This window comes from Vigna unguiculata, chromosome 11 (assembly GCF_037176805.1).
Source record: "Vigna unguiculata cultivar grain cowpea cultivar isolate G323 ecotype 2 chromosome 11, ASM3717680v1, whole genome shotgun sequence".
In the NCBI taxonomy this organism is placed as follows: Eukaryota; Viridiplantae; Streptophyta; class Magnoliopsida; order Fabales; family Fabaceae; genus Vigna; species Vigna unguiculata.
The window spans coordinates 4309578-4328669 of NC_140802.1; the positions used below are offsets into that span (position 1 = coordinate 4309578).

General features: G+C 29.3%; 2 protein-coding genes across 2 annotated transcripts; one reads left to right on the forward strand and one right to left on the reverse strand.

The window, feature by feature from the left end:
- Positions 1 to 12107: 12107 nt before the first annotated feature.
- LOC114168330 (uncharacterized) lies at positions 12108 to 16028 on the forward strand. The gene is made up of 6 exons (XM_028053105.2): positions 12108 to 12488; positions 13095 to 13409; positions 13525 to 13573; positions 14728 to 15001; positions 15224 to 15302; positions 15631 to 16028. The coding sequence occupies exons 1-6, from the start codon at positions 12174 to 12176 to the stop codon at positions 15832 to 15834; spliced, it is 1236 nt and encodes a 411-aa protein (XP_027908906.2). The 5' UTR covers positions 12108 to 12173; the 3' UTR covers positions 15835 to 16028.
- Positions 16029 to 16158: 130 nt separating this feature from the next.
- Positions 16159 to 17959, reverse strand: LOC114168331 (putative 12-oxophytodienoate reductase 11). The gene is made up of 5 exons (XM_028053106.2): positions 17794 to 17959; positions 17479 to 17622; positions 17244 to 17371; positions 16996 to 17133; positions 16159 to 16878 (listed from the first exon to the last, which is right to left on the reverse strand). Exons 1-5 carry the CDS (start codon positions 17862 to 17864, stop codon positions 16286 to 16288), a joined length of 1074 nt encoding a protein of 357 aa, XP_027908907.2. The 5' UTR covers positions 17865 to 17959; the 3' UTR covers positions 16159 to 16285.
- Between the last annotated feature and the right edge of the window lie 1133 nt (positions 17960 to 19092).

Genomic DNA, 19092 nt, shown 5'->3' on the forward strand with positions numbered 1-19092 from the left:
ACGTTTTTCATATTGTATTTATATTTCAATTTTATTTTGTACATTTATTCTACTTTTATTTATTATGGGATAATATTTCAATTATTTTTATTATTAATACTATTAATAGTAACAAAATTATTATTATTAATTTAAAATTAATAATAATAATAATAATAATAATATTATTATTATTATTATTATTATTATTATTATTATTGATATTATTGATGTTACCGTGGAATCACAATTCAATTACTTTTAGGAAAATAATATTTTAACCCACTTTTATTATTATGTGTTTTATTATTATTATTATTATTATTATTATTATTATTATTATTAGTATTACAATTAGTATTAGTATTATTTATTTTTATTACATAGTATTAGTATTATTGTATTTATTATTACTCTTATTTTCATTGTTATTATTACTTCTATTATTATTTTTTTTATTATTGATATTATGATGTATTATAGTTTAAATTAATATTAATATTAGTGTTATTAATAATATTGATATTATTATTATGGGTAATTTTATATCATTAGCATTACTATTATTACACATTTTAATATCAATTTTGTGTTGTTTTTTTATTTTTTATGAGATCGTATTTTATTTTAACAAAACTTTTCAATATATATCAGTATGTTACATTGTTTATATCTTTATATCTTTATGTGTTTATGTTTTTATCAACTTCATGTTATATCTATTTTGTACTAGATCATTCATATTCTATAATATATTTACATTTTAATTTTATTTTATACCTACACTCTACTTCTATTTAATATGAGATCGTAGTTGAATTAGTTCCACTTTTTTCCTTTTTATTAGTTTTATTATCAGTTATATAATCCATTAATATTATTAGTTGTATTTCTCTATAATCTAATACTTAAGGCCAATTATAATTTTTGTTTAGAAAATGATGTAATTGAGAATTTTTGAAACTGAAACTGAGACTCAATATAAACAAAAAATTAAATAGAGACTTAGTTGAAACTTTTCATGTAAATTGAAAAGCAAATGACTAATTAAAAACCTTATTTATTAAACATTATATAAAATTTTTTAAAATCTATAATCATGTACTAATATACAAAATATTTACATATAAAATTATTTTAATATATATTATTATATTATAATATAATTAATTATTATTTTTACATTATTCAACATTTTACTATGAATAATTTTAATAGTTAAATATTTATTTTTTAGACAAATATAATAATAATTATATTATTAAAAAAATTAAAATAAAAGAAAAATCGTGTGTATATGTAACGTCCCATTTAATTATTAAGCGTAATTAAAAGAAACGTCACACACAAATAGTACAACAGCGCAGTCCTAGGGTCTTAAACACAACCCCTACAATCCTAGGCACACCACGATGCCAAAAGAAAACCAGATAAAAAGAGATAGAGTATTAAGGAGTCAAGCAATACATGGGTCATAGCCCTAACAAAAAACCAAAAGAAACATGAAGTTCAGCCCAAGTAAACTATGCAGCGGAATCATCTCTCCTCTGTTGACCACGAGTGTCTCTCGCATCTGCTCCCATCAATAAATTGATGATCATCGCAAGAGTAGAAGAATAACATACAAAGCATTCAAACAAGAAAAGGGTAAGCTAGAGCCAAAACTATTTCCTCAATGCAATCAGATACACACTCACAGTCCATTATACATACATCACCCAAGCATGTTAAGACCTTCCAAACAGTACACTAAGACTTGACTCGACTCATCCGGATACATATAACCTGGTCGGATTCAGCGGATGCTTGCACTTGTGGTGGATACCTCTGCTCACCCCCGAGTTGCTCACCCCCGAGCTATGTGTTACAAGTGTTACAATGAATCAATTCCCTCACACACAAGGTTAGCCCTTAATGAGATTCAGGCCTCCTGCTACTCTCACCATAGGAGTTAGTTCGCTCTAAGTGAGACTAACTGACTTCTTAGAGTGTCAGGATGCAATCCTTACCTTGAATCCTTACCAAGTTATACAGATGGGGCACCACCATGGACACCCACTAACAAGGGCCATGGAATTACGTCCCGACCACTGAAGTGCAACCCTGGAAGTCTCACCTAGAGACTCCAAAAATTACGCACTGACACAGACCAAACATAATCATACAGTCAAGTAATACACATCATGCAAGTATATATTCATTAGGCCAACCTTTAAAGCCAATACCTTTCATGTTCCAGGTCAAACTCATTCCAACTCATCATACTCCATCCATGAATATAGAATTTCAACTCATCACGTTACCATGCCACTTTAATACCAACCATTTCATTAATATCCCATGCAAAGCTCATGCCAAACCCATTATCCATAAATCATAAATCACACCACTCATGCATACTTATTTTCCTCATACTTTTAAACACAATACTTAAATCCAAGCAAATTAGTGCCCACCACTGTTCTCTCATGCAACAGTCCAATATTACCACACAACCAACACAAAATCATCTCATAAACCCATAATAGCATGCTATCCAATCAAATCATGCAATATCATCAAACAATCACGAAAAAACACAGAGTTGGAAAAAACCCTAACTTTCCTTACCTGGAAGGTTTAACAGAGGACTTCGACTCCACAACAGTGAGTACAGCCACTCCAAGGACAATTTAAAGAGCTGAAAACCACGAAACAAACCTTAGAATGAATCTCCTACAGAACCCTAGTCAGGGAACATGAAGATATGCTAAGGAAGAGGTGATACTAGGTGAAAGATAACTTACGTTGAGCAAGAAGGGGCTTGAGCGAAGCTTGACGGTGGTGAGGTATCAAACCCTAGCAGGAAGATTGACGGCTGCAACTCAAGGTTCTCTGAAAGTGAGTGGCAAGTGAGGATTAGGACAGACTTAGGATGAGTTTTATCCTTTGGGCCAATCCTTAGGCCCACACACAAGGGGCAGCCCTTTAATTTAAGGCAGAAAGGAAAAGACATTTTAATAGGCCTTACGGTATACACGAGTCACAGGCTAGTTTCTATTAAGAAAACATTAGTCATTTTCATTAGTTTATAATTTAAATGAAAATCTGATTCTTTTATTTATAATTTAAACGAATCCAAACATGTACCAATATTTATTTTAATTCAAAATACTTCCCACATATATATATATATATATATATATATATATATATATTAGTGTTTGTGTTAGATTTCTTTCTCTGCAGAATAATAGAGTACAATCTTTCAATAAAATATTATAATGTTATTTTACGACATTTCTTAAGTTATTAAACTACTTTTTATCAATTTATATTTGCCTTTATCCTTTCTTGATTTTATAATATGCTCTAAATTAAAAATAAATAAAACGTTTAATAAGAATAATAAATAAGTAAAAGAATTATCAATTTACTATTTTAATATTTTAAATTTTCTTCCTATTTTATATTAACTTATTTATAATAATGTAAAACTAAACTGTTACAAGGATTAAGGACTAACATTCAACTATTGTCATTGTCATGATATCATGAGAATCCTTGAATGTGTTTTTTGTTTCAAACCTAAACTCTTTAAACTTTGATGGTATAGTACATTGTAGAAGAAGTAGACTTGATGACCCAAAACACATACCAATTTGAAGTTTATATAGTTCTCTACCAATTATAGAGTTGTTGTCATAATAAATTTGTTGTCAATTATATGGAATTATAATATCAAAATTTATGCAATAATTATAAAATTGATTGACAAATGGACCACATTAATGGAAATAATTGAATATGTGAATATCTCATATGATCCCACATATCACATATTTGGGAAACTTTCAACATTCTCTCAATTGGTTCATTATTTCTATTATCGATCAATACAAGAAACTAAATGCAAGGATCATGGTGACATGTTCTCCAAAAGTGAGTATTATCTCCCATGTATTACAATATATTAAGTCTATTATCAAATACTCTTAACTATAATGAATAAACCATATGTTTATTCTAGAACAAATGAAATTTCTCAAAATAAAAAAATATGTGCACAACAAAATGAAAAAAATTGACTAAGAGTTTTATCAAAGTAAAAATAATGATTGTCATAACATGGAACCAAATTCCCATTTGTGCTAAATGATTCTTAAAATTCTTTTAAAATTCTTTAATGGCATGTTTTTAGTCAAAGGATCGACAATCATCAACTCAGTGCTAATGTGCTCAATGACCACTTAACATATTTTCTTATGGCTAGATAATATTTAATGTCAATGTGCTTAGTTTGACTTCCACTTCTATTATTATTAGCCCATAAATAAGGTAACAGAGTTATCACAATAAAACTTCAATGGCCTAGCATTTGAATCCACAACTATAACCCCAGATATAAAACTCTTCAACTATACACCATGTCAGGTAGCCTCAAAATAAGAAACAAACTCAGCCTCCATACCTGATACTGGAAGTAGCCTCTCCCAAGCACCCAAGGTGATTCTATTCGTGAAAAATAAGGAAATTTCCCAAAACTCTTGTAGAAACATGACTAAATAACCATATTTGCGTATTGGGATCGATATTCTCGCCTAGCGGCTTCATTCTCGCCCAATGAGGCCTAAAATCGACGCTCTCAGATATGTAACTCACTAGGCGAGCCATATTTTCGCCCAACGACTAGAATACTACAGTTCTGGACTGTCATTTTAGCCCAGCGAGTCACCAGCTCGCCCAACGAGTAAGCCTGGCACCCAATGGTGGTTTTTAGCCTTCTAGGGGTTGTCCAAGGCAGTATATACCTAGAGGTGAGTCCTTTATTCATGTTTGCATTGTTGGGCACGATTTTGGTGCCCCCGACATGGGTATTTGTCTAAATATCAATCTTTCTTGTCAAATCATGCTTCATTGAGTTCCAACTTGTTTTCGTCCACCAGAATTGTTTCCTATTGTTTTATTTCATGCACTCATAATAGAAATTAGAAGTAAAGAAAGCATAAAACAACTAAAATACAAAACAATACAAAAATAACATAAACTTGAGGATTAAACAAGATAAAGGCTATGAAGAAGTTGATTTTATTCACGAAATTTAACATCAATAAAAGGTAAAAAACAACGTTATCAATGAGCTTTTTTAATTTGGGGCTTTTGTGCCCGTGAGGCTTTTTTGGTCCCAATCCACGTAGGTTAAGACCAAGCCCTTTGGGTTGAGCCAAATTGAGGCTCTAAGTACGATTATCGTCATTTTTATATGAAGGAAGGAGTTCTTTTATCAAATAATTTAAAAGGAACAATCATATGTCAATCTTTATCTTTAATGAACTCGTACAATAATTCAAACTGAAGACATTACTTAACCATCACACTATAAAATATTTCACCTTCCAATATAAATATAAAATAAAGTTATATACTCCTCATTATTTTAACAAAATAAAATGTGCATTTTTAATTCATCTTCAACCTCAAAACCAACAACACACCCACTGTTAAGAAAAGGTGTCAATTGCCATAAGCAAGTGATAGCGTTTTGCATTACATGAGTACACAAAACAAATATCGCATTCCTAAAATATTCCAGCAAAGCTTAGAAGGGTCGTAATGTAGATGATCCAAGATCTTTTGTACCCATAACCGTAAAGTCCAACAGTGGATTTGCGTCACCTCGTCAATAGTGACACCTCGAACGCCCATAAAGTCCAAAAGGATAACCACGACATATTCAAAACAACAAGCAAAGGTATTTATCCTTGTTCTGATACCAAATGTAAAACTAATACGCAGAAAAAGGATTAAGGACTAACCTTCAGTCATTGACACTATGTCATGAGAATCCTTTAATGTGCTTTTTCGTTCCAAAGCCTTACTCTCTCGACTTTGATGGTATAATATAATGTAGAAGAGAGTAGATTTGATGATCCAAAACACATAGCACCTACAAAATTTATAGAGTTCTCTACCCGTCACAAAGCACTTACAATAATAATAATAATAATAAATTGTTGTCGATTATATGAGATTACAGTATCAAAATTTATATACTTAATGTTATAATTAGTAAGGTAATCCTATTAAATTGAGATGTTATAATGGAGACTAATTCTTTAATTTAAAATCTAAAACTACAAGTACATTAACTAGATTGAAAAAAAAAATACATGAATGGTTATATTTCTTGATTACTCTTTATAGAGATTTTTAAAATGTTACTGCTTTAAGAGAGTGAAAAATTATATTTGGGTGGTTAAATATGAATACATTTGTTGTTCCTTAACTTTTGGTGAAAATTAGAATTAGTTCTTCTTTGAAGCTTTGACCCAATTTAATTCTTCAACTTTAGAAATGTGTGAATTTAGTCATTTTAACCAAATTTTGTTAAGTTTATTTGACGTTTCAAATGCGTTTAATGATAGCATTTGAGTTATTTACACTGTTTGACACATCTCTGCTTCAATAGTAGTTGAAAAACACTTTTGAAAAGTCAAAGAAACTTAACAAAAAATTTGGTTAAAATGACTAAATCCACGTATTTATAAAGATAGAAGACTAAATTGGTTCAAAGCTTCAAAGAGGAACTAATTCTAATTTTTACTACAAGTTTTAAGTTTTGGGACAAAAAACATATTTAACCCTTTATATTTTTACATTTTTTATCAAATAAACACCATATTTTTATTTTATTCATACAATAATTTACACCAATAATTTTATTTTAAAAAAGGTAAGAATATTTTTATAACTCGTATATTTTATATAACACTTCACAATTTTATTATAGAAAAAAATATATGTGAATAAAAGAGTAAATAAAAAAACTTTTAATTATTATTATTAATATATTATTATATTATAATTTATTTTTCAATCAATTATATATATATATATATATATATAGAGAAAATTTGTTATTTTTTTTGGAAAAAAAATGTTAATTGTAAAAGAATTGTATTGTTATGAGTTGTGAAGGTATATAAATGTTGTATCACAAATTTTCACAACATTCTATCACCTTTATTATATTTCTTCCAACCTTAGTCAGAGGTCTCTCTGAATAACAGAACATGCGTTTGTCTTTTTTCTATAAGTGTGAGAGACCATAACTTGAGTTGTTTCGTGTTTATTTTTGCATTCTAGGAAAACATCAAATTTTGTCTCTTCTTTATTCGGTGTACGTTTCTTCCTCACACTTTGTTTTTTTTTTTTTTTTATCTTTTCCATTTTGTGTTTCAAAACAAAGAATAATGTGACTTGTCATAATTTCGGATAGTCTTTTCTGGGTTTGAATGATGCATGCAAAATGGTGTAGAAAAGAGGAACATGAATGAAACAAAGTGTAATTTTGTTTCCATTTTGTGCTTCAAGACACACACCTTGTATCATTTTTTTCATCACCATTTTTTGTTTCCAAGGTTGCATGTAATAAGTTGTTGATTATCTAGAAAAACATGATAGAAGAAAATGTTGACCAACAAATGCCGGAAAGAAAGAATTTCTATGAGAACTATCAGGTCGTAAAATAAATCTAAAGTCTAAAGGGTAAAAAAAAATATAATTTATTTATAATTTTTAATATATTCAATAATTTTAATCATTAAGATAGGAATAACTTAAATATAATTTTTTTATATATTCCGAAACACTTTTCTAAACAAAAAACGAAAAAACTCTAAATTACAATGATTGATATTTTTTACAGTACTAACTCAACTAGAGTTGTCAAAATGGGTAATCCAGTCCGACCCGGCTCGATTCACCATGGATTTATGATTTAGTGAGTCAACCCAACCCGACTCATTTTTTAGCGAAGCCAAAAAAATTCGAATCTGACCCGGACCACCACGGGTTGGCAGGTTAAACGGGTTGGCTCACGGGTTCATTTAATTAAAAGCAATACAATTTTCTATTTATTTTTTAGTCAAAACTAAATTCTAATTCTAATTAAAATCTAAATAAACTTTAATACAATCCAAATACAAAAAAAAAATACAAATTATGTATGTCTTGGCTAAAAAAACAACCTAACATGACCCAAATGTAAAGTCCAACTTAATAAAAAACACTTGTGTGACCCTTTTATCTGCGGGTTGGTGAGCCAACTCAGCTCATCACAGGTTCAACCCGGGTGAGCCAGGTTCTAAATGAGTCGGGTCAAAAATCAATCCGTATTGAAATTTGTAAAAAAATTTCAACCTAACCCGGTTCGAACCCGTGGTGAGCCAGGTTGGTTCGCGAGTTCCAACCCATTTTGAAAGCTCTAATCTCAACATACTTTATGTTGAAATATCTTTTAAAATAAAAATATTTAAAAAAATATTTTTTTAATTACGCAGGATATGTTTTTTTTTATTTCTATAATATAATAGAAATTTATGCAGAAACTTATGAGGTTTAAAAAATTACAATACATCTTTACTAATATCATGTCATAATTGTGTTAAGACTCTATCACTCTTTTTCTCAATTCTTTAAGTGAAGTGAATAATCTCATTACCAAAAAATTGACCCAATCATATGGAACAATTGTGATTTCAATGAATTGGTATAGAAGAGAATGGTTTGAAAAATTGCAACATTAGATCATATGATTGGAGGTATTTGCATGATTGTGCTTAATTTTTAAATATCCTCTAATGAACCAATGATAATTATAGTAGAATTGTGAGTTATGAATCATTCTTTGAGGATTTATTCTTGAATTCTTGAATGTGAGAGTGTGGTTGTCATTTTATATTTTATGACATGGGCATGTACCGCTTAATAGTTTGAGAACAAACTTAAGAAACAAAGTTTTTTATTTAAATTTTTTTTCGAGTTTTTTTTTTATGCAAAATTATTTATTAAATTGTCATAATTAATTTTATTTAACATTTATTCTTCAATTATAATAAGGCTAATCTATTTAATCTTTTTTGAGACATTCTTGACACCGGACTTGTTAACATTATTTTATAAGTTACACATGCATTTGAAAAATAATTTAATCTTTTGATATAATTAAGAGTGTCAATTAGTTTATCATTTTCCAAACCTATAATTTTTCTAAAGATATTTAATTGTGAAAATAAATCAAATCCATCGTATCCAACAAATTATCACGTTTTAAAGATTTTTCAAGATTTAATCCTTTTTTCTTTCAAAAATGTACTTGTGACTTTAATTTTCTAAGACTACATAAAAAGATATCTTCATATATTTTAAATTGTTCAAATCTACTCTAGTGTGATAATATTTTTATCTACAATATAAAAAAAAGTAATCAATTCTAAGCTATTCTTGAAGAGATTTTACAATTTCATTCTCAATGTTTTCATCAACTTGTTTCTTTTTGCGCCTAATACGTTTTTCACAAAAAATAGGTTCTTCTTAACTCGATAGTAAGTCTTTTTTTCTCTAAACTTGAATTATCTTTTTACAGAAAACCAACTTTTAATTATGCTCTAATTAATCTATTATCCACCAAAAGACTAACAACTAATCCAATTAATAGTTATAGAAAAATTTTAGTTCCTTGTCAAAATATATGCAAAAAATTTCTTGAAACTCGTAAATCGAAAAATACTAAAAAAAATAAAATTAGGCAAAAAAAAAACACATTTTATAATTTTTGTACAAATCCAAAACAAAATAAAAACTACACACCAAAACAAATATAAACAAAAAACATTACACACGGGACAAATATGATATTGAAGGATGTAATATGCTAATATCCTAAAAAAATGAGTCTTAGAAGAGAAGAAGATAAGGAGACGCAAAAAAAAGTCACAAAGAGATAAAAAGATAAAAGAAGAAAATAAAATTATAAGAGAATAAAAATAACTAATTATTATTTTCGTAAACAAAATTATAATTTACTAAATACAAATTTTAACTCATTAATTATCATTTTTAATACCAATAAAAATTAACATACACTAATTATAATTTAATTAAAATTTATACTCAAACATAAACTTATGATTAATGTAATAGAGCTATATTAATAATAAAATATTATTTTGAAGTCTTTTTTATATCAAACACAATTTTATAATTAATTTAATAGAGGTATATTAGTAAAAAAAAATTGAGATTTTTTTTAAATAATTTTACAATTAATTAATTAATAAGAAAATATTAGTAGTAAAAAAAATTTGAGGCGATTTTTTTTAAAGGCTTAAAGCGAGTGGTTTTACTTGCTTTACCCTTGAGTTATGATGCACGAATACAATACGTGTATCGGATGTGACACGTATCCGATACGTCGATAAGTTTATTTTAGATAGGACACGATACGTGATAGATACACGATATGTGAATATTAAAAAATGGGTACAATAATTCTTACAAACATAATAAATATAAGATTGTTATTATGTTAATCCAAATTAAAATTATATGTACTAAAGTTATCAGCATAAAAAATATAAATTATTGTCATAATAAAAGTTCCACTATAAGAAAAATCTTAAATATTGACTAATTTTAGTAACCAAAAATATGTTAGAGACCATTTTCCTAATTAGAGACCAATTTATAGACTAATTATTTTGGTAGCTAATGTTAGTGACCAATTTAGAAAGCAATTATTTTGGTAGTCAAAATCTTGGTAGTTAATGTTAGTGACTAATTTAGAAATTAATTCATAATAAAGATTATTTTAATTATCAATTTAGAGACTAATTATAATTTTTTGGAACTATTTTAGTTACCAATAATTTTTAGTTTTTAAATTGATATTTAAATTGATCACTATATAGTAACTAATTATTTTTGTTACTAAAATTGATCAGTATTCAAAGATTTTCTTATACTGTACTACGACTTTGTAAATTATATATTTTACTGATAAGTATCGATAAATTATCCTAAAATATTAGATACGGATACACGTCAAACATAAATACGTGATCAAAATTGAAGTATCAGTATATCATAACCCTTGAGCTAACCCTATAGGTAAATCTTTAAGTGACATTTATTAAAAAAAATCACAAAGTTATAACATGCAATAATTTATTATAATCTAAGATAAACATTGATATTATATTTTATACTTGTTGAAAGTTTGTTAAAGAGATAAAAATCAAGACAATATATCTTTACATCTTTTGTGTGTAACCCTAATGTTCAAACCCAAATACGGTATTTTATTTAAAAAACTCAATATATTTTAAATTTATTTAAGTTTGAAATTCATGATAAATTTGAATATTTTATTAAATACTTATTAAATTTTTGTGTTTTATTAAGTATTAAAATGTTTAAAGGATTTATACTTTTATAATTGAGTTTCTATAATTTTATTTATATGTTATTCAAATGATTATATTGTCCTATCCCTCTGTTTAGTTCTCACTATATGATTTTGTTACTTTATCTTTTTTATCTACTTTTTAATTAATATTTTATTTTAAAATTAATAATTTTTTTTATATAATAGTTCATAATAGAAAAAAGAAGATGACTATTCTTTTCACGCATAATTTTTATTAATATTATATTTTTCTTTTCCACACATAATTATAATATTATATTTTCTTTAACACGATATTTTCATCATACCAAGACTAAAGCTTTCATACTGACCATGATGATAATAAAAGTCAAACAAATTAAACATTTTTTTTGTCATCAAAATTAAATTAACTCTTCAAATTCTTTATTATTTACTAAGATTAATTTTTATTTATAATACTTTTTTATATTAAAACACACGACTTGTTACTTTATTTTCTTTTCCATTTTTACAACCAAATTAACTTCCAACCTTATTTTGTTTTTATCGTACTAACACGTCTTAAATATATTAATTAATTAATAAAATAATACTTTTAATCTTGGATATAATCTAACAAAACTTAACTCTTTTTGTCGAATTACTTAATCCCACCATTTACTCCCCATGACTTATTTAACTAGGGATGGATCGAATTAAATTGGGTTAAATTAAACGTAAATATTGAGTTTACCAAAATAAGAAACATCATCTAAGAATTTTTATTTTATTGGAAGAAACCCCTATTCTAATAATATATATATATATATATATATATATATATATATATATATAAATTACCAAAAGTAATTTTTAATGTAATGTTATAATAGGGTTATAAAATAGTTAGATATAAATTAAGGAGTGTGAAAGTATATCATTTACACTCACTCTCTGCGAAACACACTCTTAAGATACAGTTCGGGATTCTGCGACCGAAAGTGTGATGGCGAAAGAAAACGATTACACGATGGAATTTAGAAGCTACAGAGACGGCGCGTGGTACACCGCGCGTGTTTCGTTCGAGGGAGAGATGCTGAGAGTGTGGTGCTTCGACTTCCCCGGAGAATGCTACGATGCGTTTGAAGCCTCTCAGTTTGGAGAATGTGAGCAGCTTCATCATTTCCAGAGTCGCTTCAGACCTCTGTCTAAACAGCTTCAAGACAACAAGTGTGGTTCAGTCACTAAAGGAACCAGAGTCTGCGCGTGTCAGCACTTCGCCCACGATGACCTTCGCTTCTACGACGCCGTCGTGGATGGGGTTAGTCTCCACTCACCAATCCTACCTGTGTTTTACGTCTTGTGAAATATAGGGTCTGTTTGGTTCAAGCTCGTATATGATAACATGATATATGATAACATGATATAAGCGCTTCTAGGGATGCACTGGCTAGTTTGTTTAAATAATATGAGCATTTTTTTTTTAATTTAAATGTTTTCTGTATATTTTTTTAAAAAACATTTATTTAAGAAACAGAATCAGAATTTGCTTACTAAAATAATCTGACAAAAAGTAAAAAAGAAGTTTTATTATTAGTAGTTTTTCTATCCAATATCCATCCATTATTATAGAATTTGGTTCTACTTTTTCGAAAGATCCTTTTTTAGAAGTGTCGGGTTTTTTATAACGGGGTTAAGCAGATTTTGTTAATATGGTGAAGAAATACACAAAAAATGTATTTCTTCTTGCATTTCTCTTATTGTTTGGTAAGAATAATTTACTATCACATAATCTTAAAGGTGACTCCTAGATACTAAATTCAATGAAATAGAAAGGTGATGGTTTCTTACTTAGTTTGGGGAGAATAATGCAGACAACTTTTACATTCTTGATTAAATTAAATTGTTTCCTGTGTATCCTTCATAGGTGAAACGAAAAATACATGCTTCGACAGAAAAAGAGAAATCATGCTTGTGCACCTTCATACTTTTCTGGTTGAATGGGCCAAAAGAGGGAAATCTAACTGCTACAACAATTGAGGATATATGCATAGTTCAATCTGAAGGAGAGTTAGATCCTATATTGGTTTCGTTTCTGGAGATGGCAAAGGGGAAAATAGATTTGTTTTCCTCTCGTTCTGTTTCAGCATCAAAGGGAGTTTCTAGCATGGAAATGACACCAGAAGGGGACAGAAGCTTAGGCAGTACTTGTGGAATTGGTTATTTTGAACTAATAGAAAAGGCAAATACTAAATGTTTTTTTTTTTTCCTTTTATGTAACCATGGATACTTTCCACTAACTTGTTGAATGTATTTTCAGAGCCTGACATGATATCTTACATTATATTACTCAACAGGAAAAACAACATGCTAAGAAGTCTGCTGCCAAAGTATTTTCACATGAAGGTTTGTTTCTGTGTAAGAGTAGAATTAGGTTTGACTCACCGGGTTTTGCTTCAAAATCCATTTCATGTTTTTCAGAAATTTGTATGGGTCTCTTCATATGAGTGTCCATATAGTTCTGTCAGGGCTAAATCATAAACTGTCAAAATTACAGATCAACATTTAGGATCATATGATTTTACTTACTAGGCGTGCAAAATTGTGTCAAATTCTACATGACTGGTTACATGTAAGACTGTGTTTAAGTAAATTTCACATTGTCACATTGCCATTGTAAAATTGTTAGAATTACAATACAACTCATAATATGGTTAAAAAATCAGCTCTTGGCCTATTTATTTTATGGTTAGATTGTACACAACTTAAATGGAATGATTGTTATTGGGTTTGAAATGAAAAATGTGATCTATCTATTCTTGACAACTTGTGTTTTTATTCATTTAGGTTGTTTGTGTATTTGATCTTCACTTTCTTTAATTTAAATTTTCTTTGCTCTTTACTTTTGCACTATCTTTGTCAAAGAATCTGCTTCAATTCTCAACCTGATGAATTTCTGTATACAAATGCGACATTGTTTCATTTTTTCTCTTTTCTCACCTTACATCTGCAGTGATCTATATCCAGTCATGAATTATGAACAATATGACATTCCTAGATTTGTGTTTATCTGCCTCTTCCTACTTAAAATGTAAGCCATGTTTGTTTTTTCTGACAGGGTAAAGTATTTCTTGTGAATCCTTATTTAATTTTTTGTACCTCTCTCTTAAATACATCTTATAGTTTGGGATCTTACTGTCCTGCTTTAAATTTTATAGTCAAATGATTCAAATCCTTGGGAGACCTTGTTTGACATTGTTAAATGCTTATTCGACATTCTTATGTTTCAATTTTTCTCTACCATTATACATGTTCGTATGTATAAAGAGATTGGAGTATCTTCTAAATTTTACTTAGATTTCCATTTGTGTTGGATTGGAAGTTCCACATATATTAGAGATAAGATCAATTTATAATATATAAAAAGGTGCAAACTTTACCTTACAAATCGAAATCGATTTTGTAGGTTTGAGTAAGGCTTAAATCCCACTTCTGAACAATTTGGTTTCGAATTTCTTCTTTTATTTTGTTTATAGTCAGTTCCTTTCTTTGATTTATAGTCAGTTGTGATGACATTGAAGATCCGGATCTTGAAGGAACAAAAAATGCGTTTATGATATTGATTGCAAATATCGATGGAGAATTATGTCCATCTACAGTTACACTGTTCTTGCAAAGGCATACTTCAGTATCAGCTAGAGTGTTAATTTTTCCAAATTTGTCATCGGAGGTATATACCAGGGGAGCCATTATATTGGATTCTGAAAAAGAGTTTCAAGAGATGTGTGGCTTTCTGAATGATCCCAACTGCATCATAACGTCTTCAAGTGGCAGGTATTCTGTATGTATACTTCTTAAATATTATGTTTGCAGCTATAAGCAATCAACTTTCATTGTTGGTTCAATTGTGAAAAGTAAATGTCTGTGTCATTCTCTAAATGTTGAAACAGGGCTTGTTAATTCTTTAACTACAATGCCTACAAAATTCTGAATATATTAATATTTTGTATTTACTTTTACTATTTTAGAATTAATCTCTTCACTATTTTTTTCCAGGCCATGGGTGATACTTGAAATCCTAGTGGGACTAAAAGAAATTAAATCATCATTAGGAACATTGGGGCATATATCAAAGGTATCTTACTGAATCACTTGTAAATATATATTTCCTCACACCTACGATATGATTAGAAATATAATTAAATTATAGTCACTAATGCAGCGAAAGGGTATGGTTATGGTTCTTTTTTATGTTAACCTATAGTTTTAGACGGGTTGGCGGGACAATCCATAGGTCATGGCCCACTTTGTCATCCCTAATTGTGATTCTTGATATTGTTAGCAAGGTGGCAGAGTACTAGTGCAACAGTAGTTGCACACCCTTTTTAGAATCCTTAATAGTAACCCAGGACAGTTCTCGACATGTTTCCTCACTTGTTGTCTTAATGATTTTATCTTGGCAGAGTATATCACGAAAAGTAAAGAGTGGAACAAGCAACGATTTGAAGGTTCTGCACTCAGGAACTGAAGAATTCAAGAGAGCTAGTCATTTGAGGGATTTGTTTTTGGAATTTATTAGTCACCAAGAGCGATTACACAAGAGACTTGCACTTGAGGAGAGAAGGATATTTGCTGATGAACAACTAGTTCGGATTAAGGAGAGATAGAAAAGAAAAAAGAAAGGGAAAGAGACTCGACAAAGTTTTTCCTACTGATCTTACTGTAAATATAACTATACTAGTAGGCTACGGACATGCTACTTTTCCCCCAAGATTCTTGTTGGGTTATTAAAGACAAGGTAAACTTATTTGAGAATTTTCAAATAGGTTTCTATACTAAAAATTCAGTGCTTGTTAGGGAATGTGTTAAGTCTTCTATTTTACACCTTTTCTAACAGTTTGTCACATTTTAAGGTTGGGAAAGTGAGAGTATAGATTTGTAGTTTTTACTTTTCAGAAAATGATAGTTTATAGCAAATTTATATGATTAAGTACTTGACTATTCTGTTAGATTTTATTATTGGGTGAAAACTGCAAATACAGATTAAACCACAATAACATTTGTACACCAAATCTTCAACCACAAAGTAAACCCTAACTTATATTTGATGTGATATCCTTAAGCAGTGGCTTCAAGATAAGGGTAATCAGTGTAACCAACAATCGGATCATGAGTGTAAAAGGTGTCTCTGTTGTATTTGTTGAGTGGTGCATCAACCTCAAATCTCTTAGGCAAATCTGGATTAGCCAAAAACAAACGACCATAAGCAACAAGATCTGTGTTGTTCTCAGCCACAGCTTTGTTCCCTTCTTCTCTGTCATACCCGCCTGCAACAATGAAAGTGCCATTAAAGGCCTTCTTCATTGGTTCAAGAGTGTAAGGGCTTTCCACATTCTCCCCAGAAATGTTCCATCTTGGCTCAACCATGTGCAAGTACACCACACCATGTTTGTTCAGAGATTGGGCCATGTAGAGACCCAGTTCTTGAGGATTCGAATCAACACATTCATTGTAATCTGAAAAGGGTGATAGTCTCATTCCAACTCTATCTGCTCCTATTTCTTCAACAACAGCTTCAACAACTTCTAATGCAAAGCGACACCGATTCTCCAATGATCCACCATACTTGTCTCTCCTGTCGTTAACTTTGTCTTTCAAAAACTGGTCTATCAGAAAACCATGTGCTCCATGAATCTCAACTCCATCAAACCCTGTACCAGTACTACTTGTGGTTAGAAACTGAACAAGACCTTCATGATTATAGTATTTATATGAAACTCAACTCAACTCGTGTTATCATGAGTTATATATACTCATTTAAAATATACCTGCTTCCATAGCATTCCTTGCAGCAATTCTGAAGTCATTGATAATAGAAGGAATTTCATCTGTCTCTAACGCTCTTGGTTGCATGCCACTACCAGATTTTAATGGCTTGTTGGTTGATGAAACTGGAACTTCCCCATCTGGGTGCATAAAAAATGAATGAATATCTGATTGATTATATTCTATAAAATTGACAAAAAAATTGTAATTTAAAGAACAAATTATACGGGAAAGTTAATTATATACGTACCTTCCTCTGAAGCCCTTCCAACATGAAAAATCTGACAGAAGAATATTCCCCCCTTAGCATGAACAGCATCCACAATGGGTTTCCATGCTTCAATTTGCTCTCTTGACCATATTCCAGGTGAGTTTGGGCTATATGCAAATGACAAGTATCATCAAATGAGATGAATTTTGAATACAACAGAAAATAATAAAATATCAGACTTATGAGATATGTAGTAAATTAAAATGGAAATTACGTATATTTAGAAGAGGGTGAAATACTGTTAGCTTCAGCAATGAGAAGACCACCCTTGGTAGCTCTTTGAGAGTAATATAGGATAGCATGTGGCTGAGGAACATTATTGTAAGCTCTTGCTCTATATAGTGGTGCCATAACGATTCTGAATATGCAAAAAGCAACACAGTTATATAAACTTTAAACCAAGAAAGTAGATGCATGCACGTGCATGATCTTTATACACATCTTTGACAGAACAAAAACCCTTTAATCTTTCTCAAGTGAATTAGGACAAATGAAAATTAAAGAAAAGTAAAAAAGCAAGAGAAAGTACCTGTGGGCAATGTTGAATTTCCCCAACCTGTAAGGTGTAAGAAGAGGGATGACATTATTACTTTCACTCATTTTTGTGTAAACTTATTTGTCTGATACTTTATTTTTTCTTTCTCTGATGCTTTTTCTCTGGTTGCCCTATTGTTCTGCTTAACTTTGATGGTGTTAATTCAGATTGAGTTGTGTATTTATAGATTTCGGGTGAAGGGAACAAAGTCACAATTGTCGATGTCCAATGATATGATGTAAGGGAGTGCGTTAGATATTGTTAAGAGAGAAATTCCATTTGAAATGTTTATGCAATGAATAATTGACTATATAAGTGCTCAATATGTGAGGATAATACGTAAGTGCACAAGTTATCTTTGACTTGCATTTGTAGTTACGTGACGTGTTCTTTTTTCAAACACTTGGTAGTCATCAATTCCTTTTATATCTTTCAACCATTTTTTTTATTCTGATATATTTTCAATTTCTTCTTCTTCTTATAAGGTGAGTTTTTGATCGAAAAATTCTCGTTTCTTTATCAACGGATAAATCTGTCGGTAAATTTGTCGATAAAAAAAATTAAATTATTAACGAATTTTATTGATAAACTTTAAGTTATGTAAATATCGACAGATTTTACTGACAGAAAAATTTGTTGACGATACAAATTTAGGTGAAAAATTTCCTGCTTCTCTTACCGACGGATTTATTTGTCAGTAAAAATTTTTAAAATTATCGAAGGATTTTACCGACAAAATAATTCGTCAATACAAATTTGAGTAAAAAATTCTCGTTCCTTTTATCGACGCATAAATCCTTCAATAAATTTGTCAGTAAAAAAATTGAATTATAGACAGATTTTATCGACAAATTTTTCTGTCGATAAATGTAATTTGTATTACCAACAAATTTTTTTGTTGATAATTAAAATTTAAAAATTCGTCGGTAAAATCTGATAATAATTCAAATTTACCGACTAAAAAGTATTTTTTGATAATTTCAATTTTTTTTAGTAAGATAAAGAGTGTTCCTTAACTTTATTAAAGTAATCCCTAGCTGAAATAAAAGTGTACAAAAGATTTCTACAAATATAAATTATCTTACAATTACACTTCTTGAATTAGACAAAATTATGAACAGGAAAAAAACTCAGTAGAAAGTATGAATATTTGTAATGATGAAAGGGAGTAGGTATATATTATATGGTAGTTTGCTGGTTGTATTGGGTGAGAACCCTTTTATAACGATATAGATGTTGCATAAAAGGGAGGTTTATCGAAACATGTATTATAATATAATGAAAATTAATAAT

Excerpts from the sequence above, each read along its gene's own strand:
- LOC114168330 (XM_028053105.2), top strand. The coding sequence starts at position 12,174 with ATGGCGAAAGAAAACGATTACACGATGGAATTTAGAAGCTACAGAGAC. Across the intron at positions 12,489-13,094 it reads ACGACGCCGTCGTGGATGGG|GTGAAACGAAAAATACATGC; the intron begins GTTAGTCTCCAC and ends TATCCTTCATAG. Across the intron at positions 13,574-14,727 it reads CAAAGTATTTTCACATGAAG|TCAGTTGTGATGACATTGAA; the intron begins GTTTGTTTCTGT and ends TTTGATTTATAG.
- LOC114168331 (XM_028053106.2), bottom strand. The coding sequence starts at position 17,864 with ATGAGTGAAAGTAATAATGTCATCCCTCTTCTTACACCTTACAGGTTG. Across the intron at positions 17,372-17,478 it reads TCACCCTCTTCTAAATATAC|CCCAAACTCACCTGGAATAT; the intron begins GTAATTTCCATT and ends ATTTGCATATAG. Across the intron at positions 16,879-16,995 it reads AAGGAATGCTATGGAAGCAG|GGTTTGATGGAGTTGAGATT; the intron begins GTATATTTTAAA and ends GTACTGGTACAG.